General features: G+C 37.7%; 2 protein-coding genes across 10 annotated transcripts in view; one reads left to right on the top strand and one right to left on the bottom strand.

Annotated features, from left to right (window-relative positions):
• Positions 1-16,893, top strand: part of igf1ra (insulin-like growth factor 1a receptor) — a 166,259-nt gene extending 149,366 nt beyond the window's left edge. The window contains exons 17-22 of one of the 3 annotated variants that reach the window (XM_073928786.1): positions 280-509; positions 3,252-3,359; positions 3,566-3,725; positions 3,837-3,966; positions 6,452-6,586; positions 15,158-16,893. In XM_073928786.1, coding sequence (XP_073784887.1) covers positions 280-509; positions 3,252-3,359; positions 3,566-3,725; positions 3,837-3,966; positions 6,452-6,586; positions 15,158-15,659 — 1,265 coding nt within the window. In that variant the 3' untranslated portion in view covers positions 15,660-16,893. 3 annotated transcript variants of the gene reach the window in all.
• pgpep1l (pyroglutamyl-peptidase I like) overlaps positions 3,445-26,654 on the bottom strand; it is a 26,745-nt gene continuing 3,535 nt past the window's right edge. For 2 of the 7 annotated variants that reach the window (XM_073930322.1, XM_073930320.1), the window contains exons 4-5: positions 23,179-23,374; positions 3,445-4,688 (exon numbers count right to left, since the gene is read on the bottom strand). In XM_073930322.1, the coding sequence (XP_073786423.1) occupies positions 23,200-23,374 (175 nt within the window). In that variant the 3' untranslated portion in view covers positions 3,445-4,688; positions 23,179-23,199. Of the gene's footprint in view, positions 4,689-12,053; positions 12,217-20,692; positions 23,375-26,654 lie in introns of those variants that run through there. The other 5 variants (XM_073930323.1, XM_073930321.1, XM_073930319.1 and 2 more) reach the window with 3 other exon arrangements.

Below are 26,654 nucleotides of genomic sequence, written 5' to 3'. Positions count from 1 at the left end.
AACATAATTATAACTTCATTTATAACTGTAAATGATCAATAATAATTATTAAAAACTAATACCTTGTTGTTTATATTGACTTTGATGCTTTTACTGACAGACAAAACTTATACATATGATCATTAGGAAAATGATTAAGTAATCCCTATTGCTGGAATTATATAGCTATAAAGATTTATCTAATATTCTTCAGTCATTAAATCGTCATGATTGGCAGAATATGTTATAGGATCTTCTATATATATTACAATTTTGCCGATTCTGTTTCTGCCACCTCAGTGTATGTGCCAGATGAATGGGAAGTGGCTCGAGAGAAGATCACCATGTGCCGTGAGCTGGGCCAGGGCTCTTTTGGTATGGTGTATGAGGGCATTGCAAAGGGTGTCGTTAAAGATGAACCTGAGACCAGAGTGGCTATCAAGACTGTAAACGAATCCGCCAGCGTACGTGAACGCATCGAGTTCCTGAACGAAGCTTCAGTTATGAAGGAGTTCAACTGTCACCATGTGGTAAGAAACGGCGGAATCTCACCATACAGTTGATTTTGAAATGTTAAATAGGTTTATTTAGTTATAGGTATACGATTCTGACGATATGATAACCTTGGATAAAATTATCACAGTTTTCACGATATTGTGGTTACTGCTAAAATATGTCCTCCTTAGATGTCTGGGTAAAAAAATGCTACTTTTTTTTCCTCCATTGAACACAATATAGTTTACTTTAAGAAATATTTTAGCACAGTAAACATGTCAGGTTAAATCATTTAAATAAACCTTTGACTTCTGCTGTCTTCATTATTCTCAAAAACACAGATTTCTTTGAAACTTATAAAGGCACCTTTGGATATCTTTCATTTCTATAAATATGAATAAGCCACTGGACTTTTCAGCTCTGTAGTTGGTCTATAGCAGGGATCACCAAACTTGTTCCTGGAGGGCCGGTGTCCTGCAGATTTTAGCTCCAACCCTAATCAAACACACCTGAACAAGCTAATCAAGGTCTTACTAGATATACTTGAAACACCCAGGCAGGTGTGTTGGGGCAAGTTGGAGTTAAACCCTGCAGGGCACCGGACCTCCAGGAACGAGATTGGTGACCACTGGTCGATAGGATGTTGGTGTGTAAGTGTTTTGTTTTTCAGATGTTTGCTGAATCGTGGGTTTACTTGTAGCTCTTGATGTGGATGCTTCATTGCTGCTGGAGATACTGTTGCCTTAAATAAATAAAATTAAATAGTCTTTAAACAGGTTTCTTAGGCCCTGTTTACACCAGATATTAACATGTGTTTACTGTACATCAATCTGATCACAAATGGATGACACTAAATACTGTAACCATACACCAAACCTTAGTTAAACTATTAGTTGCCTTCCATATCCTTTTTATTACAGGTAAGCCACAATCTACTGGAAAAAGAAATATACAAGAACACAAACTAAAATATTTTCTCAAAATAAAATGAATAACTTCACATCTGCATAAAACATCTGCATACTAATCCACTATAATACAAAAACAAAATCAAATATGCAACCACTGATATGATTTCATTTTATTGATAATGATGTATTGCATGTATTGTATTGTAAGTGTATAATGGATTATTTTTTACTGTCAACTTCCTGCCCAGGGACTACAGATGTAAATTAGCTTTATAGCTAACTCTGGCACAACATGTCATGTTGTACATTGTCCCTGTATGAATAAGTAAAATAAATAAATAGGGATGCACAATACTGTTAAAATCTGGAAATTGCAATATTTAGTTTTTTATGCGATATATATTACGATATATGTACAATTTCATAGGAAAATTTCACAAAGATCCAGGTGAAGTCAAGTTTCCTCTTTAGACTAGTGAAGTAAAACCTTTATTTGGAAAGAATTTATTCATCTAATAATAATAATTCCTTAAATTTATATAGCACTTTTCTAGACACTCAAAGCGCTTTACACATAAGGCGGAATCTTCTTATCCACCACCAGTGTGCAGCATCCACCTGGATGACGCGACGGCAGCCATTTTGCGCCAGACCGTACACCACACACCAGCTAATTGGTGGAGAGGAGAAAGAGTGATGAAGCCAATTATGATATGGGAAGGGTTAGGAGTGGGCAGATGCCAGGGTTAAACCCCTACTCTTTTCGAAAGACATCCTGGGATTTTTTACAACCACAGAGAGTTTTAATGTCTCATTTGAAAGACGGTGCTCACTGAGCAGTATAGAGTCCCAGTCACTATTAGGACCCACACAGACCTCAGGTTGAGCGGCCCCTGCTGGCCTCACTAACACCACTTCCAGCAGCAACCTAGCTTTCCCATGTTGTCTCCCATCCAGGTACTGACCAGACGCAGCCCTGCTTAGCTTCAGTGGGCGACCATGTGAGAGTTGCAGAGAGCTAGCTGCCGGCTATTTAGATTGCTTGGGTTAGGATTGCGCCTGAATGCTTTAAATGCTCACACAGTTACAGGCTTTAAAAACACATGCATATGATAAACTTTCACTCTATTATGGTTAATTTTGAAGTAACTCCTTAAATCTCATGTGTTCTGAACTGTGGCTCCTGGTAGAGATCTGGGCGGGACAAAATTTTAGTACGAACCCGACCGCTCCCACTTATATTCAGCATTTGTTGTCCCGCTGCCCAGAGTCCAGACAGCCTATAACAAGCTGTCTGTAAAAAACACAAACACATAGACACACAGCAACAAGCAAGCGACACACAGCATCACGCTCTTTCTCATTCACACATACAGACACATAGACAGCACCAACCTCTCTCTTTCTCATTCACACACATACACAGACACATAGACAGCAACAAACAAGCTACACACAGCATCACGCCCTCTCATACACACATACATACGTGTGCTCGCTCGCTCATTTGGGAGTCTGGTGCAATATTGTTAGACCGCCTGCTCCTGTTCAAACTACACCAGTTACCGACCACTCCCGGGCTGTTTTAGAAAATTTATTCCCGCGCCGCAAGAAATCACAAAAAATCTGGTCGGAATGCAGACATCGATGTGACTACTGCAGATGATATCAATGCTAAAATTATATATTGTGCAACCCTAGGTGTGAAGTACTGTATAAATAGTTTAGATAGTGTTCACAAAGAATAAAAAAAAAAAAGAATACTTTACATACCTGTATGATGTACTTCTACTACAAAAAAGAATAACTGGTTTTTAAAAGTTTTATATACTAGACACCGGTGTCTCTTTTTTTACCCTGATGTAGGTCCGTCTTCTGGGTGTGGTTTCACAAGGACAGCCTACTCTAGTTATAATGGAGCTGATGACGCGGGGTGATCTGAAAAGCCACTTGCGCTCGCTCCGATCCAAAGAGGTACACAATCATCCTGTTGACTTTGCATGCACACAACAGTATACTGACTGATTAAAAATGTACTGTTATTTTCATTATTTTTATTCTGCTCATAGTGTTATTCCCTTCAGATTTACAGTCAGCTTTTCAAATATATGTTTGTAGTAGTAGAGAAAAAGAGAGAATTCAGTAGTGAGGATTTTTGTTTTCTTTTGGACATGTAGCAGGGCTCCAGCAGCCAGTCTTTGCCTCCGCTGAAGAAGATGATTCAGATGGCGGGTGAGATAGCGGATGGGATGGCGTACCTCAATGCCAACAAGTTCGTCCATCGAGATCTGGCTGCCAGAAACTGCATGGTTGCTGAAGACTTTACAGTTAAAATCGGAGGTAATTCTTAGTTGTGCACAGTTCATAAATCTTAGTCAGGAGATCTTATGAAGAACTAGGTGTTTGAGAGGTGTTTTTGACCCTTCATGTTTGCTCTCTTCTTGTGTTTAGACTTTGGCATGACGAGGGACATCTATGAGACTGACTACTATCGCAAAGGAGGCAAAGGGCTGCTGCCGGTCCGCTGGATGTCTCCAGAGTCTTTGAAAGATGGCGTCTTCACAACTAATTCTGATGTCTGGTATGAGCATCGCACACAGACACATAAATGCAAGACTTTAGGTTGCTTCTCTGTAAAGTGTTTGTGTGTGTGTGTGTGTGAAATGAACTTGCATGTAGCCGGTTAAATATTACGATTTACTGTACGCTACAGTTCAGAAGTTGTAGGTCTGTAAAAAAATATAACAATGGTCAGTGTTGCCAATTATTTTCAATGAAAAGGCTCTAAGCTCTGCCCGAAAAGTCTCTAAACGTTGCTAGATTACATCATAAGTCAATTTGCATATTACTGACGTCATCACATCCAGCTGTTTCTATTTGTTTAACAGCCTATGGTTAATAAAGGGGTATTTATTTTTGCACTACGCTTAATGTATGCATGTCAATTTAAATAAACTTATTGCTGTTTGAATACAGTAAATTAATATAGATGTGTAGTGACGTCAATCCCTCAGACATAATAAACTCAAGTTCCGAAACTGTCACTAAAATATCTGTGATTGTTTACAAGAAAAGAATAAACAATCAAATTAAATTGTTAAATTTAAAAACAAAGGAGAAGCAGATATGTTTGACAGTACAAGGGAAATACCTCACACTCACGGTGCTAAATGATTTGCCGTCGATACGCAGAGTGCGGATCTGCCCTCAGGGTGTAGGTGGGAGAAACTACTGTGAGTGCTCTGAGGTGGAGGAGGGGCCAACCGCATCACCTGCAGCTCGTTAAGAAGAGTAGGAACTGTACTGTATGGACACATGAGAGTATAAAAATCTTCAGTAACACCAAAAAAAGTCACAAAGATTTGTCGCTAGGCGCTTTTTTTGAAAAGTTGTCGCTAAGGGGGTCTGAAAAGTCGCTAAATATATCAACAAAGTCACTAAGTTGGCAACACTGACAATGGTTTTGAAATAAGTTTGCCTCTTTAAGAACCAAGGTTATATTTATTTGCTAAAAAAAGCTTATTGAAAACATTTGTGAACAGTTTTGAAATATTTTCAATTCCTGAAATGGCAAAACTGACCAAGCTGTTTCTCCATTCTTCAGTGTCACGTGATTCTAAGCACATCATTTTGGTTCTTTTCAGATATGGTGAAGTTGTTGTTGTTGTTTTTAATTCTAATATTTCTGAACTTTCTAATATTTGGGCAAATTTTGTTTAAAACTGTAAAAAATATTTGGAATGAAATATCACAAATTGTATGAGTTCTATTTATACATAAAACACAACATAATTCATTTGGTTAAGACATTTAATTTGAAAGAAAAAATTATTATTCTAAAAATTAATTTAGGTATAAGCTCTTAGATCCAAAGAACGTTTTAAGTGCGTCCAAATTGTGACTGGGGTTTTTCCATGTGAGCAGCAGGTTGTCCCATCAGAGTAGTTCTTCTTCAGCAAAGGCCCCCCGACTGTCCAGAAAGCATTGAAACTGTCTCTTTATTTTTCTTAATACGACAGGAAGCCTCATAGGCCTGTAAGAGGTGAAAACCCTTTAATGTTTTTTTCCACTGATGTTCCGTATCAAGGGAGAGAACGCATCACTTCCAGACATTCTTCCAGTCCCAGCCAAGCGAAACGTGCCCAAACACATTGTGTCTTTGTCTCAGACAGACTGTCTCTCCACAGCTTTACTCCCAGCAGCAGCAGCAACAGCAGCGGTTCAGTAGAACAGAGTCACGGTGCCATAGACCGACTCCATTTCCCAATCTCCAGCGTCCCACAGCTCTGTCACTCGGTGTGCTCTTAACCTCCTCCAGATGTTTAGTAATGATGGGGTTGGTGTGCCAGCGCAGACCCGCCTCCCTGTCCCTCCGTCCGTATCTGCCTCTTTTGAAGTCCCCGAGATGAAAAGAGCCACTGCGAGCTCCCATCTCGTACTCCCATAAACCTCGCTGTTAGGTGTCTTTATTTGTTTCTCCCCCCCCGAAAAAAGTGTGGTTTTGTCTTTCCACACGCAGATGTTGCAGCCAATTAGATGCAAGTCACTGTTGTAATGGTCCTGTTTTAGAGGGTGTTGAGCTTTGTCTCAGATCTCCGGCCAATGTCGAAAATTTGTCCTCCGAGAGCTAATGAATAACGACTGGCAACAGTGCGGTCTTTGTGTGCTTTTTATTTGGGGTTTGCCGAATTTCTGCTCCGCCGCTGCACTTTCTCACCGGCCGCCGGCTAATATATGGACTCGTTTTCATTAATGAGGAACACAGGGCTAACAAAAACACCACACTAAAAGAGAAAAGTTCAGGTCAGCGGCTCATGCGGCGTTTGCGTTGTTTTAGAAAATGAGCATTTTGTTGTTCCAGGCTAGAAAAAACACAAGGATGCATTCGCAGCACTTTTAGTATCGCCCACGGTTAGGCTCTGCAATTGTCTATTGGTGCATCTCTTGACCTCAAATGGCCTCATTTCTTCTTCCTTGTCCTCGTTATTTGATATGTGCAGTTGCTGGATAAATTTAGTATAATTTACTCTAAATGCATTTGTATCACCTTGTTCCTCTTTTTGCAGGTCGTTTGGTGTGGTTTTATGGGAGATCGCCACATTAGCCGAACAGCCCTACCAGGGCATGTCCAACGAGCAGGTACTGCGCTTCGTCATGGAGGGAGGACTTCTGGATAAACCGGACAACTGCCCCGACATGCTGTGAGTCCACCAACTGCACGTTGCTCCCAAATTTGGCAGACTGCATTACAATGTTAACCCTTTGTCCTCTAGCTGACTCTTGTCCATGTAGGGTTTGCGATATCCAGTTAAAATGTTGATAGTATGTCAGCAGATGCTGCCACTAACGTCAGACCAAGCGAAAGCCTGACTGGTGTCATTTGCGTCACGGGTTAAAATGAGATGAGTTACATCATGTTGTCAGGGAGCCTCCCACCCATAGAAGAGAGAATGTTTGCTTCCCAAGGGGCTGACTGTCAGAGTGACCCAGACTCCTCTTGTGTTACTTAAGCAAGATACTGCAGACCAAAACTATTTAGACATTTTGAACTTTTCATAGTTATTTATTTCATAGTTATTCAACTTTTGAAGTCTTATTTTAGTTTGATAGAAGGAAAACATCCAAAATACACTTCTGTATGACTTTGTGTCTGTGGATTTTAATTGCAATTAGGCATGGGCCAGTATAAGTTTCTGACTGTATGATAACCTTGAATAAAAATACCACGGTATGACAGTGGTATTGTGGTTACTGCTCTAAAATATATTCTTTTTAAATGTCTGAGTAAAAAGACAAATTTTTTTCCTCCATTGAACACAATACCTTTTATTTTAGTAAACATTTATAATATTTTGGAGCAGTAAACATGTCAGGCTAAATAATTCAAATAAATCATTGACTTCTGCTGTCTTCATTAGTTTCAAAAACACAGATTTCTTTTCAACACATAAAAAACATGAATACTTGATGATGATTCACAGTTGTGTAATGTTGACCAGTTTAAATATCTAGGTCTTTGGCTCGACACTGGACTGTCCTTAAAACCCCATATTGATTTTATAACTAAAAAGTCCTATCAGTGCTTAGATTCTCTTTATCGTTGTATTAATTTTTTTTCACTTCAAGTATGAAAAAAAAAAGATTTATCAATTAATATTTCCCATTATTGATTATGCTGATATTATTTATAACAATACCTCTGTTAATTTAAAACCTTTTAAATTGCGTCTTCAATTCTGTATGTAGGTTTGTTGTAAGATGTCCACATAGAACTCGTCATTGCATATTATACAAATCTCTTGGTTTGCTTCAACCTAAGTTCTGCAGACAATATCATTGGTATTTGTTTGAGTTTAAGTGTGTTTGTTTTAGTTTCCCCTCTTATTTAAAGTATTTGTTGTACCATTTAACTCCAGATATTCTCATCGCCATACTCAACAGAATTACCTTTTTGTTTCAAGAATTACTACAAAAAGTTGCCGTAGTTCCTTTCAATACAAAGCTTCTTCTGACTGGAACGATCTTCCTTTTTTTTTTCCTTTTTTTTTTAGATCAATTAAGACATTTTCAAGACAAATTTATCTTCTTTTTTGGAAACTACTTGTAAATGTTTTTAATATTGGGTCCTATTAAAATGCTTATTATTTATTTGCATATCAAATTGTTTGTACTTTTATATGTTTTTGTTAGCTTAGGCTTGAGACTGTGCAAAGTGTTTCAGATGAACCGTGCTGCTTGTTTGTTTTGTTTAGCTGTATGTTATGACGTGTTGTACTCTGTTTGATTTGTGTACTTTTTGGGGACCCCCTCGAAAATTAGATGGTTCATTTCAAGGGGCTATCCCATTCAATAAATCAAACAAAAAGTGCTCAGGGTAGCTTAAATAATGTGTCTGGGCTCTTTGGGTAGGGGATCTATCAAAATAAACAGCAAAAATTAGTCCAAGGCACTCGAAAAATGTGGAAAAAAAAATATTTTTTTACTTAAAGTGAAATACTAATGGTCTAAAATCTAATTCAATGTTTTATGCTAAGCAAAGCTAAAATCGTTCCCACCAGATTCCGGAGATGGGATGAATGTATCCCCCCAAAAGAATCTTCTTTAATTAAGCATTGCCACATTTGCATGTTTAAATTACAGATTATAAAACTTCATTTATTAATTTTCCTTTGGCTTAGTCCCATATTTAGCCACCACAGTGGAATGAACCATCAACTATTCCAGCATATGTATTACGCAGCGGATGCCCCTCTAGCCACAACCCAGTACTGGGAAACACCCATACACTCTTGCATTCACACACGCTCATACACAACGGCCAATTTTGTTTATTCATTTCTCTTATAGCACATGTCTTTTTGACTGTGGGGGAAACTGGAGCACCAGGAGGAAACTCACACAAACACAGGGAGAACATGCAAACTCCACACAGAAATGTCAACTGGCCCAGATGGGACTCAAATCAGTGACCTTTCTGTGAGGCGACAGTGCTAACTTGTAATGCTAGTATTGTTTGCAACTCTCAAAGCAGTCAGTCCACTTGGGAAGTACGGCGATAAGCATTAGTTAATTGTTTACCCTGTTCACCTGCAGTGTCTTGACTTAAGAGCTCCACACACTAATCTTCACATCATCGTCTGCTTGCGTCACTCATCTGCTCTGGCGTTCTCCTTTTCTGGGCTGATGTCAGCAGCGAGGCATCTGTCTGTTTCTCCTGACCTCTTTCTCCTGCAGTCTCTCGTTCTTGTCTCGACTGTTATGGAAACACAAACCCCGGGTTTCCATGGCAGCCACGGCGAGATGTCCTGATTGCACGAGAGAGGAGGCCCGAGTGTGTGCTGTGCTGCGCTGCACATCTAGGTGCTCAGAGTCTGTCATCTGTATCTCATCACAGCTCTCAGCTAAACATCATCAAGTCAGAATGTCGCTCACATTTTTGTGATATCATGAGAATTTAAGCAACGCTTGGATCATGTACAAGGGCAGGGAATCAGAAATAGTGTGCAGAATGCTGATCCTTGAATGGTTTGCTAGTACATTTTGTAGAGCTTGTTGTTTCTCTATTCTTTAAGTGTATGAATTGTACTACCATGACACTGTGTTGTTGTTTTAGGATTATAAAAAGGCATACAGATTTCTTGCTTCATCATTGTCCTTTATGAAGCTGACTTTCAAAATCTAGTATGTTGTCTATCTAGGTGTCAGACATTATCATCTAAAGAGAATGCTGCATTTATTTGAAAGGATTACAATTTTTAGTAATAACCTCTGTACACTGGCTGGGCACTTTATTAGGTACACCTGTCCAACTGTTCATTAACGCAAATTTCTAATCAGCCAATCACATGGAAGCAACTTAATGCATTTAGGCATGTAGACATGGTCAAGACGATCTGCTGCAGTTCAAACTGAGCATCAGAATGGGGAAGAAGTGACTTTGAAGATGGCATGGTTGTTGGTGCCAGACGGGCTGGTCTGAGTATTTCAGAAACTGCTGATCTACTGGGATTTTCACGCACAACCATCTCGAGGGTTTACTGAGAATGGTCCAAAAAAGAGAAAATGTCCAGTGAGCGGCAGTTCTGTGGGCGCAAATGCCTTGTTGATGTCAGAGGAGAATAGCCAGACTAGTTCCAGCTAAAAGAAAGGCAACAGTAACTCAAATAACCATTCGTTACAACCAAGGTATGCAGAAGAGCATCTCTGAGCACACAACACTTTGAGGCAGATGGGCTACAGCAGCAGAACACCACACCGGGTGCCACTCCTGTCAGCTAAGAACAGGAAACTGAGGAGGCACAGGCTCACCAAAATTGCAGAATAGAAGATTTGAAAAACATTGCCTGGTCTGATCAGTCTCAGTTTCTGCTGTGACATTCGGATGGTCGGGTCCAAATTTGGCAACATGAAAGCTTAGATCCATCCTGCCTTGTATCAACGGTTCAGTCTGGTGGTGGTGATGGTGAAAGGGTGTGGAGGATATTTTCTTGGCACACTTTGGGCCAATTAGTACCAATTGAGCATCGTGTCCACGCCACAGCCTACCTGAGTATCTTTGCTGACCATATCCATCCCTTTATGACCACAGTGTACCCATCTTCTAATGGCTACTTCCAGCAGGATAACACACCTTGTCATAAAGCGCAAATCATCTCAGACTGGTTTCTTGAATATGACAATGAGTTCACTGTAATCCAATGGACTCCACAGTCACCAGATCTCAACCCAATAGAGCGCCTTTGGGATGTGGACTGGTGATTCGCATCATGATTGTGCAGCTGAGAAATCTGCAGCAACTGCGTGATGCTATCACGTCAATATGGAGCAAAATCTCTGAGGAATATTTCCAGTACCTTGTTGAATCTATGCCACAAAGAATTAAGGCAGTTCTAAAAGCAAAATTGGTTCAACCTAGTACTAGTAAGGTGTACCTAATAAAGTGGCAAGTGAGTGTATTTTAACATGTTATTTATTTATGTGTTGGCAAAACTCAATTTTCAGCAGCCATAATGACAGATTCAGAAATCATTCTAACATTGTATTATTTATTTATTCATTTTTCTTTAGCTTATAGTCCCTTATTTATCAGGGGTCACCACAGCGGAATGAACCGCCAACTATTACCGTACATGTTTTGCACAGCGGATGCCCTTCCAGCCCCAAGCCAGTACTGTGAAACATTGTATTATATTGGATTAATATTACAATATGTATTTATTATAATAAAATGTATTATATTCATTTTAAATAGAAATCTTTTGTATTATAAATGTATTTTCTGTTTAAAGTTAGTAGCATTGCACGTACTGTATCTTTTAAAGAACAGACAGTCCTAGAAACCATTGTGAGAATTCAAGCTTGATGAAATAACATGTATGATCAAGAAATATGTGAATTATTAAACATAAGAGAAGTACCAAAGGTAGTCAAAATAGGGTGATGTTTGTTTTATGGCTAGTGCTGTATATCTCACCTTTAGCACCTTTAGCTTAGCAACATGCTAACGTAAAACTTTTTTGGTATTGATATTGAATGCAGTTTTCCACAAGTGCTATTTGTGGAGATGTTTACTTGTGTAGATCACTCCACTCTGAATATCAGTAAGTTGTGAGCTGTCTTTTCAGTCAGGATCTGCTTTAGAAGGCAGGACAGTAGCTCGGTGGGTTTTGGAAAAGAGATCAGTGCAAACAGCAGGGCAGGATTTATCACGTTTTCTGATTGGGATTGAATTTGCTTCAGTGAGTCATGACAGATGGACTCTGCTATGAATTTGTGCTCCAACCAACGCAAAACAGGCAGGTTACTCACGTACGCCAGGCCTCTGTCCAGAAAAAAAAAATACTTTGTTTTTAAGCAATGGCTGAGGAGGTTAACCCACAGAACAGTGTAACTTTCCGTTAGCGCCTAACATTCGTCAGAGAAAGCTCTGGTGCAGTATTTGATACTGTGGAATGTCTTTGCCTGTGTGTTTTGTGCTGAGAAGCTCCACTCTGAACCTGCGGCTGGAGGTCACTGAAAATGTATTTCAGTGGGCCAGTGAGAGCTGACGCTATTCTTAGCTTGTTTGTGCATTTTACCATGATGTGGTGGAACAGTACCACACCAAACTGTTGTGATAATGGGTTTGGTGATTTTTATTTTTGTTTTGGATTTTTTTCTTCTTTTTTTGCTGCTGCTTGTGTGTTCCCAGCTGTTTACATGAGACAGGTTTATGGAGTGTTTAGGACAGTAGTGCTGGCGTAGTGTACTGTCCAACCACAAAATGTTCTAGAAGCTGTGTTTTCAACAACAATCTGCTCTGCTCTGCTCCAGCTCTAGTGAACACTGCCACCTGTTGATGAGTGCCAAACACCAGGAGTTCATAGACATTATAATGCTGTTTGCACTGCAGTATATCAGATTTGTACATGTTATAAAATATGAATTGCATTTTAAATGATCATATTATTTATATAAAGAGAGAAATGTCACCTAATTTGCCCCTTTAACATTTTGAATATGCATTTATTTTAATTTTTTTTTGTTTTCTTTTTTGATTTTGGTGTTATGCTTTAGCTTTTGTTATTTTATTAAATGATTCTGTTTAACTTTAATTTGACATTTTAATAATTATACTAACCTTAGCTAGGGTCAAGGCAACACTTTTAAATTGCATTCAAGTTTTTCAGTGCTATTTCTTTATTTGAGATTTATTGCAAAACTACAAATAGCAATTCTGAGTAGTTTTAGTTAATAATATTTCAATACAGACTCCAAAACATTGCTGTTTTTTTAACTGGTCACACTGGGCTCTAAGGAGATGCTGTTTACATCAGAATTATTAGTCTCCTTGAATTATCAGCCCCCTGTTTATTTTTTTCCCCAATTTTTGTTTAACAGAGAGATTTTTTTTAAACTAATTTCTTAATAACTCATTTCTAATAACTGATTTATTTTACCTTTGCCATGATGACAGTGAATAATATTTGACTAGATATTTTTCAAGACACTTCTATACAGCTTAATGTGACTTTTAAATGTCTTAATTAGGTTAACTAGGCAGGTTAGGATAATTAGGCAAGTTATTGTATAATGATGGTTTGTTCAGTAGACTATCGAAAAAAATATATAGCTTAAAGGGGCTAATAATTTTGACCTTAAAATGGTTTTTAAAAAATGAAAAACTGCTTTTATTCTAGTCAAAATAAAACAAATAAGACTTTCCCCAAAAGGAAAAATATCATCAGACAGTGTGAATAATTCCTTGCTCTGTTAAACATCATTTGGGAAATATTTAAAAAAGGAAAAAAAAATCAAAGGTGGGCTAATAATTATGACTTGAACTGTGTGTATTTGATTTACTAATAAGAACTGTCTCAAAAGAGTGATTTGAAACTGATAACACTGTTTAGATTGTGTATTCCTGAAAATGAACTGGCTCAAAAGTGTAGTTTAATCTTTTTTATTCACTAAAAACAACAAGAGAATCTGAATATCCTTATCACATTGTCTACTACTGAAATGGCTCAAAGGAGTAACGTGTTCTTGCTCCATTGAATTTTTGTGATTTACTAAAATGAACTGACTCCTAAAAGGGGATCGCACAACAGACGCACCACGATGCGCTCATGACAGTTACAGGTATTGCACACCAGACACGCACATTCTCATTCATTTTCTTTTTGGCTTAGTCCCTCAATTAATCAGAAGTCGCCACAGCAGAATGAACCGCTAATTTACAAAGCATATGTTTTATGCAGCAGATGCCCTTCCAGCTGCAACCCATCTCAGGAAAACACCCATACAATCTCATTCACACACATACACTACAGACAATTTAGCCTACCCAGTTCACTAGGACTGTGCTGGAAACCGGAGCACCTGGAGGAAACCCATGCGAACATGGGGAGAACACGCAAACTCCACACAGAAATGCAAATTGAGCAAGCCGAGACTCAAACCAGTGACCTTCTTGCTGTGAGACAACATCGCAACCCGCTGCGCTGCCCCATGCACAATATCATGTTATTTAAAAGGAAACTAATTAGATGGTGCTCTGTGGCACAGCAGAAATATGAAGTGTCCCGAGTTGTAGCTGGGCACCTTGGACAGCCACCGACCTGCGACACCGGTGTATGTACCAGGATAAAAATCTCTGTTTATACCAGCTCTTTGTGTTAAGTGTCATACAGAGCTTGGGACATACTTTCATTGCTTCTGGAAGAGCAAACTCATTTCAAGATTCTGGAACTTTGTTGCGTATGAAATTAGCACGATTTTTAAGATCAAATAAAAAAAAAAGATCCCAGTCTTTTTCTTTTGGCACTCCCTCTAAAACACAAGCATTGTCAATGACCCTTGACACAAAAGGTTAAACATTGTTTGATAAACTGCTACTTGTGGCAAGAAAACGCATCCTTATTAGATGAATACGAAACAGTCCCCCCACTGTGACACAATGGTACAGAGAGATTTTTGCAGTTTTGCCCCACAGGAGGCTTGCAGCTGTGCTTAATGATAACATAGTTTCAAACATAGTTTCAGAGTTTTCAAAATATACGATCTCCTTTTATAGATCACCTGCCCTAACATGTGAGAGAAATGGTTTCGTTTGTTTAATTAGATTTTTTTTGTTTTTTGTGGAGGAGGTTTGTCAGAGGTTTAGGGAAGGGTCTTGTGTTATTTATTTGTTACTTTTGTTGTTGTTTTTCAAATTTTCTTTTGTTGTGTTCTAATATTCTTTTTTTATCACATGTTTATATTATAGGAATGTGCTATGATTAGGAAAATATATATTTAGTTTTGTGTGCCTTTCCAGAGACTATATGACTAATTGTGCACCAATATTGATACTTATAGGTATGATGTTTCCTTTTTTTCCCCCTTACCTTCATCTGTCTGCTGGCTTATTTTTAAGAATTACTATAATTTCTACAACCCATTGCACATTTTTTGTAAAACCTGCCTTTGACTGTCTGTAAAAGCACATTGTACAATCATTTTGATAACCTTAAATAAACATGTAAAAAAAGAAAAAATCTATGTTTAGAATTCTAAAATGAACAGCACTGCGTGGCATAGCATGGCGCATCGCCGAGTGGCGCATCCGGTGTGTGACCCCCTTAAGAGTAAGCTGTCTATTAGTGTGCATTTTGTGGTAGACAGCCAGTTTATTGCATTACATCCAGTACAGTCTAATTAAATGTTTATGATTAGCGTAGGACACTTTTCTTAACTCACACGTGACTAAATCTATATCATAACGCTCTATGTGTTCTGTATCTGCCCTACAGGTTTGAGCTAATGCGTATGTGCTGGCAGTATAACCCTAAGATGCGGCCATCTTTCCTGGAGATCATCAACAGCATAAAAGAGGAACTGGAGCCTCCTTTCCGGGAGGTTAGCTTTTTCTACAGTGAGGAGAACAAGCCACCCGATACTGAGGAACTGGACATGGAGGTGGAGAACATGGAGAACGTCCCGCTGGATCCTGCATCCACATTGGCCCCCTCTTCTCAGGGGAACACAGGAATTCAATCCCAGAGCCCGCAGCCGCTCTCCCCAGCGCAGGGGCCTGGGACGCCGCTTGGGTCTGCACAGACCCCCTCCACCTCTCCGCCCTCATCCTCAGCCTCTCCAGGCCTGGCTCTGGATAAGCACTCAGGACAGGTAGCGGCAAATGGACCGGTGGTGCTGCTGGGGCCGGCGTTTGACGAGACGCAGCCTTACGCACACATGAACGGCGGGAGGAAGAACGAGCGAGCGCTGCCACTGCCTCAGTCCTCGGCCTGCTGATCATCACAGGGTACACACATTTCCCTCCTCCCTTTGTCTACATGGTCGTATGTGTTTTTTCTTTCATTCTCGAGGAGTCAAAACCCAGCGCCGACCATGGAGTCGACAACCAGATGGATGGTGTCCTGCCTGGAAGTCATTCAGTTCAAATGATTTGGAATGACGGAGGACGGTTTGGGCAGTTGAAAGAAAAAAGCCTCCAATAACTCTTGCAATATTTAAGATTTCCGAACAAACCACCACACTGGAGGGCCCTGGCTTCCACAAAAAACGTTTCTAAAGGAAGAAAAGCTGCCAGTTTATTGTAACACAAGAGAGACTAGCCAGCAAGCCCAGCCCGTGAACACTTTAAGGGTGCATACGAGTGTGTTTTCTACAAAACTACACATTCCCCTCCTCAGCGCAAGAACATTTCTTCCTCTAAGACTGTCTGTCATCACATTTCTCTTCAAGAAAGCGCAGAGACTGGATCTGCTGCAATCGCTTGTTCTCAGTGAGTGATTGCTCATGTTACTGGTTAATCCACCCTTCAACTTCATATACTTCAAGGGTGTTTGTTACAGAGTGAGGTGGGCTTTTTTTAAAAACTGCCAAATTTTTGCCAAATCAAATTTCCTTTTTTTCTGAAAACACAGACAGAAATATATTTATCATTACAAAACCCCCATCCACAGCCGACTTTTTAGGGTTGCACTTTGGAGTAGCGCAATCGAGGGACTAAACTCTCATACTGTCTTTGATAGGGATTTCTGCACCTCATCTTTTACAATCAGCTTGAGTTTGTAAATCGTTCCCCTTTTTATACGGCTCTGATCTCTGACTATTGCATGGCAGTTCCTGCTGCACGCACCATCTGTGAGCTGAGCCTCTTTAAGAGCGATGTCTCTAGTCAAAAGAAAAGAGCGCAACGCTAGTCGTGAAGGTGAAGAGATCGGCGCGCCGCGGAGAGACGGATGTGAATTAAAAGGGATCGACTCGGTCATGAAGCAGACTGATTACAGGGGCTTCATCTGTTTTGACTTCATCTGTTTTGTGAGACGAGTGAGGCATCGTACACAGCAGGTATTTTTTTAGACTAGTCATTAGTCTCTCTGTACAATTCATATGATTCTAAGAAGGGTCTTACAGTTCTATGTTAGACCACAAGATCATTTACACACAAATCATTGGTTTGAGTCACTTTTGATAACTTTTTTACGGTTCTGATGTTCACCTCTTTGTCTGTACAGAAAGAAGCTGCTATTTTTTTTTCTTTTGTGGGTGTTTATATATATATATATATATATATATATATATATATATATATATATTAAAGAAATCCTTCAGGTTTAATATTTTATGATATCTCCACTACAGTCCATTTTCTTATGCTTTTTACTCTTCTTGCAGAAAAAAACAAACAAAAAAAAGAACAAAAAAGTGAATAGCAATTTATTTTTATTTTTTCTCCCTGAGAGGTTGTCTGCATTGCCACTTGTCCATTGCCTTGTGTTTTTTTAATATTTCTCTGTAATATTATTATTATTATTATTAGTTACAACAGACTCTTAGCTCTGCATGTGAACTTTAGGCACCCTTGATACAGTTGTCTACCATTGCGCCTCCTCATGAGGTGCAGCTCAATCTCAGGTTAATGTCATGGTTTTCTTCTCCAGACATTCTCATCATTGCTGATTCCACCTTGGAGTTTTTAAGTTGCTGGCCTCACCTTACAGTGTAGTAAACCGTACAGTATGTCAATGTCCATGCTTAAGTCTCTTAAATAGATGGCTTCATTTACATTTCTTTACCTTCATAGATATTTTTGTAACCCATTCATGTAAAGAATAGCAACTAACAGGGCTAATTAGATTGTCTTAACTTGTCTCACATACTCTACCCCAACCAGCCTGTAACAAAAAAACATACAAAGAGACGGTCATGATCTTTGCTTTGGCGTCTCGCACAACTCACCTCGATTTTTATAAATCTGTGATGAATCGTCACCGGTAACCAAATAAGAGCAGGTTCTATATCAGTAAAGCGATCGGTTTATTCAGAGAATGCTAAATAATACAGTAGGTTTCCCTGGCTAGTTGGCTTTAAAAAAAAAGTTTTGTTTTGAAGGATTTCTCCATGTTTGTTTGAGAATGTTACCCAGGACTTATCCTGTCTTAGAAGGTTTTTTCCCCCCTTTGGAGGGGTATTTATTTTTATTCTCTTTATGTTCGTGATACCAGTTGAAATCACTGTATAAATGCCCTTATGATTTAGTGTAAATTCTGAATTCTAGATGCATTTTCCATGATGTCATGACTGGGGGACTTACTTTGTTTTGTTTTTTAAATTTCCTTCAGCATCTATCTACCTCATTCTCTTTTATTTTAAGTGTGTAAGTATATGAAATGATAAAATACATCTCGCTTTTTTTCTGTAGAGGGCACCTTATCATCCTCTGTCATGTCTCTAATTTAAAAATACTTTAAGCACCACAGAGCACAAGCTCCCAGGAATGGAGAGAGAAAGAGAGAGAGAGGAAGTTATGGTGTGAACTGACATGTCTGTGGGATTTCTAATGGTGTGTCTATTGCGTCCCTTATCACATACACAAAACTGCTCCCGCTGCTCTCAATCACACCGCAATACTTTACTAAATGTCTAATTCACAATGCTTTAATCATCATGGTTTTAGAGATAAAAGATAGTTCTTTGCTATCCGTGGTTTTCTTTTATATTAAATATTCCAATTAAAATCAATGAAACAGCTTTTTTTAATAAAGGTTAAGGAGAGCAAACACCTAGTCACATGTATGCTAGCAAATTTGATATAGATGAATAAGATATTGTCATTGGAAGTCTTCATCCCCCCAAAAAAGGGGTTTAGTCTTCAAAATGGTTGCAGCAGAACTAAAACAAGTTGTGTGAAATATAATTCAGAACATTTACATGGGAAAACTTCATTATAAACTGCAGATGTGGTGTAGAGGATTGGAAGAAGGAGAGTTCAGCCAACAAGAACACACGATTTATATCTAGATATGATGCTGTTACACTGTAAAACCCAACAGTCAACGTTATTAAAATAAAATGAGTGTAGTCAACTAAAAACCTACTGAAAGTTATTTCTAATCATTTGAAGAGTTTTGAACTCAGTGTTGAAGGTAATCAGTTAATTAAATACTTCAATACTTCAACTTAAATAGAGTAAGTTCACAGAACTTGAATAGATTTTTTAAAACTCAAATGGTTTGTAGCAATCGGTTTCCTCAAACAGTTTGAGTTGCCTTAACTTACTGGGTTTTACAGTACTGATTTGGTTTGAGTTCTCTTCGTTTATTGGGTTTTACTGTGCTCAAATTGCTTTGTTTAATCCATTAAATGGATTAGTTTTTAAACTTAAATGGTTTGTTGCAATCGTTTTCCTCAAATGGTTTGAGTTACCTAAACATATTGGGTTTTACAGTGTATTAAAATAACCTAATGCAATACTTAATGGGATGTTCACCCAAGAAAATCTCACTTGCTGTTGATTTACATTAGGGTCTTACAAAGACAAGTGGTCTGTGCAAGGAACTGGTATTTACAACATTGGCCTGTCACGAAAATGCTCAGGACCATTAACCAAGGATTAAAAGTTATAATTTTGTAATTAATGTTGTGTTTTTTTGTAGAATAGCAGGATTGATTCATTTCATACACAACATGTTTTTGGGTTTTACTCTCGGGACGTACCGGTCGACTTGGATTTTATGAATCACCAAGGACCACAATTCAATTACATTTCTAAAAGTTCTACTAAAGAAAATCTTATGTTACAGAGTTTGGCAAAAATACATTGTACATTTTTCTTTTGAGCCAAAAAAATCCTGATAATATTATGTAAATATCACATTTTGTAAATTTCCTAATTTTAAATTTATCATAACAAAGATTTTGATTATATCTGTTCCTAAGAAATTAATTTGGACAATTTTAAACTTGATTTTCTCAGTATTTAGATTTTTTTTTTATTCTTCAGATTCACTTATTAAATATTGCTTTATTCAACTGTCAGATAATGCATATATCCATAAATATATACCATTTTCCAAAAATTGACAGTTGTGTCTGTTTTATGTGGTCCAGGATCACAAATCACCAACATGTTGGATGACCAAAGTGTGAATAAATGAACAGCAATCTTTATTTTTCGGGTGAACTGCCTATTAAAGCTTTGATTAACTTCATTAGGAACTCATATGCAGCATAAACAGAGATCGTTCTGCTTCCCAACACCGCTGTCCTGCATCTGTCAGTATGTCTGTACACCGATAACTACCTGATTCATAAGCACCATTGTTGGCCAAAGCTTCTAGCAATTCAATGCATAATGTGGATTTCATAACAAACCAGTGGTTTTTTTCCCTTTCTCATAAAATAAAAAATCTAGCAGGAAAAAAATTCCAACTGATTTGTTTGGTCAGAATCACTCCACATGTCTAGCGAGTACCATATATAAAGAGCCGATTGTTGTCATCGTACTTATCGACATTGTTCTCCAGAGAGAGAAAGGGCTGCGGTTTGCCTCTCTTTTCTACTGCTGCTGACAACGTGCTGCTTTACAAAGACTACAAATAGTCTTGCCAATAGCATTGGGTAGGTGGTGGTTCTAAGCAACGGGATTTCTCTCTCCAAACAACCGCTAAAAACAGATGGGTCAGACGATTACAATGCAAAACGGCCGTGGTCTTACAACCCCTGGTCGTTCTGTTTCATGGCACTTAAAATGACGGATATTTTGAATCTTTTGAACTCCAGGGGTTGCAAATGAGGACGCTCGTTGGAAGAGATCTGGTCGGGATGCTGAGAGGCACATTGTTAGAAAAGAGTATTATTCTATGTGGTACAAAACGGTCGAAATAACCAATCTATAAAAGCCCTTGTGCTTGTATTGTTGCGTATGTATATGGGTGGGAGTGTATCACATGTAGATGTAGTGATTAAGATTTTGATGTGTTTATAATGGGAAGATAATAGATATCACTATTTATTTCTGTTCTTTTTTTTTTTTCTTTCTGTAATGAATAATGGACAAAAGCATTGGCCTGTTGCAAAAGTGAATGTCAGTTTTCATTGAATGCTGCCAAGGTTTCCTTAGTTACCAGTAGGTTACAGATCTACACAACGCATATATACGTAAACACAAATAGGACAGCGATGTCCAGTAGATTACGGGTAGTCATGACACAGAGAGAGACATGACTAGAATTTAAGATAAAAAGAGACAAGTTTACAGTAGAAGTAGATTATTAAGATGCAAGTTCTTTGCAGACCTGAAGGTAGATTGACTGAAAGACTTTTTTGTTCAACTATCATAAAAACTCTTATCGTTTATTATGTTTTTTTCATGATGCAAAACCTCAGGTTTAGAAAAGATGCATGTATGCATTTTAATTGCAATAATGAGCTTGAGGTTTCACAGACATCATTTCCCAGGCACTAATGTTTTTGCTTGGCATTCCGACAAATTTCAAAAGGGGCCTTGATCTACTGTACTGAAGAGTTTAATAACATTTTTATGATTTTCCTTTCACACAAAAAAGAAGAAAAGGAGGGTAAATAAAAAATCTCTGTGTCATTGCATTGATTGGTAGAAACTGATGGTTAAAACGGCTTGGCTGGTACTCTCGTCTTTTTGTAAGTTATGTATCTAAGGCCTCCTGTTTTTCATTTTTTCCTCACCTCCAGTTGAGATAGTAGACTTTTTACATGCCATTGGCTTAATGTATATCTGAAGAATTTTCATGTATTTTCTTTTTTTTTCTTAAATTTTGAATTAAAATATGAATGAGTCTGAATGTCTGTGTCCTGTCTCACTTATTTTAACTTCACTAATAGCATTGTTATCATCAATGTTTTCTACCTGTGTGCTACACCGCAATACTCTAGAAAATATCGAATTCACAATGATTTCATCATCAATGATTTAGAGATAAAACTATTCATACGGTAGTTGCTATCAGTGTTTTCTTTTCCATTAAATGTTCTTCTTCACGACTCCAGTTGAAATCAGTGAAACAGCTTCTTTAATAAAGGTTTAGGAGAGCCAACACCAGTAACACTTTATAATAACTACACTCTATGAATCATCTATTAAGCATTAACAAATAGGAAATTCATTATTTGTTTAGCATTAACTACATTAATAGGTATTAGTAAGCAGTTTATAATTGCAGCTACAAATGCTGTATTCTTGACTTAAAAGCACATTTAAATGTGCTTAATAATTATTCTTTTTTACCTTGTTACTGATTAATTTTTCATGACTATAAGTATGGCATTATTTACAAATTGTTTGTATTTAAGAGTACCGGTAGTTGGGTTTTTTAAAGATCATTCAGAATGCGTTAGTAAATGATTAATAAACTATTCAAATCAACATTTCAAATCAGCATTACTCAGGCGTATACTGATAGTTCATTTGTATGTTAATAAATGCTTTATTAACTCCAGTTTTATGTCCTAATCTAAAGTAAGGACTATTTATGCTTTGTAAATCCCCAATAAATAACAATTAAAGGTTCAGTATCAAATGAACAATACATGTTTGCAATCTTACCTAAAACGTAAAATGACTGAAGTTTAAACATCGCTGAGTAACAGGAGTCAAAATATAACATAAAACTGGATAAAATAATAATTTAACAATATATTATGATACATTTCAATGTTATTTAGCTATGTTTAAACTGTACATTAATTTTATTTGAGTTAAGAATGCAAGAATTTCTTTATCATTTGATAGTTTCAAAGCATAAATAGATAATAATAATAATAAAAACATAAATAGTCCTCACTTTAGATTAGGTCACTAAACTGAATGAAGTTAACAAAGCATTTATTAACAAACAAATTAACTAAATATATGCCTTGATAACAAGATGTATAAATGTTGATTTAAAAAGTTTATCATGAACTAACTCATTCTAGATACTTCTTAAAAACCAGCAATTTCTTTTAAATAACTGCTTTGTAAATGATGCAATACTTAATTTAGTAATTAAAAAATAATAATAAGCAAAGTATGAAAATACAATCATTAAGCACATTATAAGTGTGCTTATAAGTCAATAATACAGCATGCATATCTGCAATTATAAACAAATGTCTATTAATGTAGTTAATGCTTAACAGTTAATAAATTCACTATTTGCTAATGCTTAGTTATTATAAAGTGTTACCCAAACACCTAGTCACGCATATGCATAAGACTTTATTGGTGGTTTCATTGGAAGCCCCCAAACCAAAAAAAGGGATCAGTCTGAAAAATGGTAGCAGCAGAACAAAAGCTAGTGTGAAATACAACTCCTAACATTTATACTGCAAAACTTTATTATAAACTGCAGCCGTGGTGTAAAGGATTAGATGAAAGACAGTTCAGACCACAAGCACACACGATTAATGAAATAAAGTATTATATAAATTATGGGAAAACTTTATTTCTTATATTTTGAATTAAAAAAAGTCTGAAAGTCTGTGTCAATTACTCTGTGTTTTCTACCTGTGTGTTGTCCATGTATCCTCAGGTTGTGTGTGCAGGGCTGTCCAGCTGTTGTAACAGATTCTGGATGATGGTCTGGAGTTGTGGTACCAGTCTTTCTGGGCTTGCCAGGCTTCCTGATGCTGGTACATGAATCAATGCAGCCTTTCCCTTCCCATGGTACAATGAATAGTAGTATACAAAATCACACAGGAACCTGCAAACGATTCAGTTGATAATTGTATAACATGCTATCGTTTAAAATTCTTTATAACATTAATAAATGTAATTATTAATTTATAAAGGAGTTTATACATTTTTATGAGCTCTTGGAGTCATATATACTGTATTTGCACCGAGATAATTTTTCTAAAAACCTTTGTTGATCAGTTGAAATAGTCGTACACATGATCTAGGCCATCTGGTTTCTGGTAACACTTTAGTTTTGGGAACGTATTCATTGATTTTAATAAAAGTGTTTTTAATGAATAGTTGCCCCTCACCCTTTACTTTTTTTCAAACCTTTATGGTTTCTTTCTTCTGTTAAGCACAATAGAAGTTTTTTTTTTTTTTTTTTTAATGTTAGAAAGCAATAACCATTGACTTCCGTAGTAAGTGTTTTTCCCACTATGGAAGACAATGGGTACAGGTTTTCAGTCTTCTTTAAAGGGCACCTATCATGAAAATAATCTTTTGGGAACTGTTTGGACAGGACTGTGTAGGTATTGTGTGCTGGCAGTCATATCGGGGTGATATAAAGACAAAAAGTCTTTTTTTTTTATTTCCTGACATTAAAATAGGATCCAAATTCCTCCCATTTTGAGGCTCACCGCAACATGACGTAGAAGTGCGGTTTCCCTGCCCACCAATTTGCTTGACAGCCCTAAATAAACATTTCTCCATAGTAACACGTATTATCATATCAACAAGACAGGACGTGCGCAAAACAACCAGGATTAAAAGATCAGTTCAGCTCTCTGTGATCATCAGTCATCATCAAATGTGATCAACAATGAGTTTTACAAGTTTAAAACGTTTTTAAAACATGTTTAATGATTTACAGCCGCATTTCAGTACAATAGACTTATTTCACGTAGCCGCCATTAAAAAAGCTAAATCGAGGCTGTGGTGGGAAGAAACCCAGAAGTATCACATGAGTCACAGAAATGTTGTGTACCTGGCTGAAAGTGACACAAATGTATCATTTCATCGCCTTCCGAATGTCCTGAAGGTCCGTTCTGAATGGAAAAGGGAAAGAAATGGGATACTTGACCTCATTTTCAGCTAAGTTAAAGGAAATGATACTAGTTAGCTAACGTTTTCTTTGCCAAACACACGTTTTAGATGCCATTTATCAAACTTAAGTTAATGAAGTGATTCCTTCACTGTATTAGACCTGTCACCATACTTTATTTCGTAACTGAAATTTATAAAAACCGTCAATTTCCCACTAACATTTAAGCACTGTTGAACGCAACAACGCAGATTTGCCATAGTGTTTACTGGCGCTCAACAGAAATGATTAGCCGTGGATGACATCAGTTCACCACAGTTCACCGATGTTTACCGAGGGCAAACACAGACGAGCGATCCGCTGATGACTTGACTGATCTTTGCGGCTTTAAAACACTGCAATGTTTGTGCATCTGTGTTTGCACTTGTGAAGAGCGGTCAACTGATGACCTTCACGGCCAATCACAGTCATTTCTGATGAGCACTGGTAACTACTATGGCAAATCAGTTGTGTTTAAGAACGCGCTCAGCAGCACTTAAATGTTAGCGGGAAATGGACATTTTTAAAACTCCCGTACCGGGACAACACTATTACAGACAACATGAGGGTGTGCTACAGAGGACTGCATTGTTTTATCGTTCACCGGGTTACCTATGCTAAAGCAAGCAGGGAGGTCCCCACTGTGTTTACCTGGTGCCATGAACAGAAGCCAAGGAGGACACTCTTGAAGAGATTGTGATTTTGTTTGATGCCTAATATGCTTTTAATTGTGTAAATCAAACAACTGAATGATATTTTAGTGATGTTTACACCATATCTGCACTCTGAAATCGCGGCAATAGCTGGAGGTTTGTAGTCCACAGCATGTTGTTGCAGTGTTTACAATGCAAATCCTATACTTCAGGGTTTCTTCCCACCACAGCCTCCCTTTCGTGTTTTAAAAAGACAGCCGTGTGAAATAAGCGTATTATAAAAGAATACACGTTTGTGGACGTTAAATTAGATTTATTTTTTTACATTAACATAACGGATATCCATACAGCAACATGTACAGTATCCCGTCACATTTACTCTGCGCTCTGTGTGTTTGTGCGCATGTTGTGTGTGACTCATCATCGCAGAAAGGCTTGAATTAACTCCACAACAAATACATCAAATAATCATTGGGAAAGTTCTTGCTGTAGTATTTCTCACAAACGTTACGTGACATCTGCTTCATTTATGTCTGTCACTGTGCTGTTTATCTGACGCAGCCTAGGTGGAGATTGGGCCACACTCTGACAGGCACAAGTGAATGGTGGGTGAGGAGAACTAGCATTAAAGGCACTGGCAAAAAGAGCTACATAGTGTTCAGAGCAGAAAATTCCAAACTTCTAAAGGTATAATAAATAATCTGATGAGTGTTTTGAACTGAAACTATACAGACACATTCTGGAGACACAAAAGACTTATCTTAAATCTTAAAAAAGGGGTAAAATAGGTGCCCTTTAAATATCGGCTTTTGTGTTCAACAAAAAAAAAGTTTGGAGTTTTAGGTGTAGGGTACAGGATACAGGATTTATTTATGCAGAATATGGTCATTCAGAATTAGGCATTAATATGTGCTGTGTAAGTACTAATAATCAGTCAATGTGCAGGCTATTAAGCTATTAATTAATGCATTTAAAGGAATGGTTTACCACAAAAATAACAATCCTGCCATCATTTACTCATTTACTTGTTCTGGACCTGTTTGACTTTGTTTCTTTTGTTGAACACAAATTAAGATAAACTAAAGAATGATGAAAATTAGTAACCACTGACTTTCATAGTATTTACTTTTCCTACTATTGGTATCAATGGTTACCGGTTTCCAACATTCTTCAAAATATCTTCTTTTGTGTTCAACAGAAGAAAGAAACTCATAAAGATTCGGAACAAGTCAAGGGAGAGTAAATGATGTCAATATTCATTCAATAATTCATTTTCCTTCGGCTCAGTCCCTTTATTCATCAGGGGTCATCACAGGGGAATGAACTGCCAACTTATCCAGCATATGATTTACACAGCAGATGCCCTTCCAGCTGCAACCCAGTACTGGAAAACATCCATATAACCTCATTCACACAAATAGACTACAGTCAATTTAGTTTATTCAGTTCACTTGTACCGCATGTATTTGGACTGTGGGGGAAACCGGAGCACCCGGAGGAAACTCATACGAACACAGGGAGAACATACAAACTCCACACAGAAATGCCAACTGACCCAGCGGAGACTCAAA

The sequence above is a fragment of the Danio rerio genome, chromosome 18 (genome assembly GCF_049306965.1).
Source record: "Danio rerio strain Tuebingen ecotype United States chromosome 18, GRCz12tu, whole genome shotgun sequence".
Taxonomy (NCBI): Eukaryota; Metazoa; Chordata; class Actinopteri; order Cypriniformes; family Danionidae; genus Danio; species Danio rerio.
The sequence above is the reverse complement of the archived record's forward strand: the minus strand, read 5'-3'. Positions and strand labels throughout refer to the sequence as shown.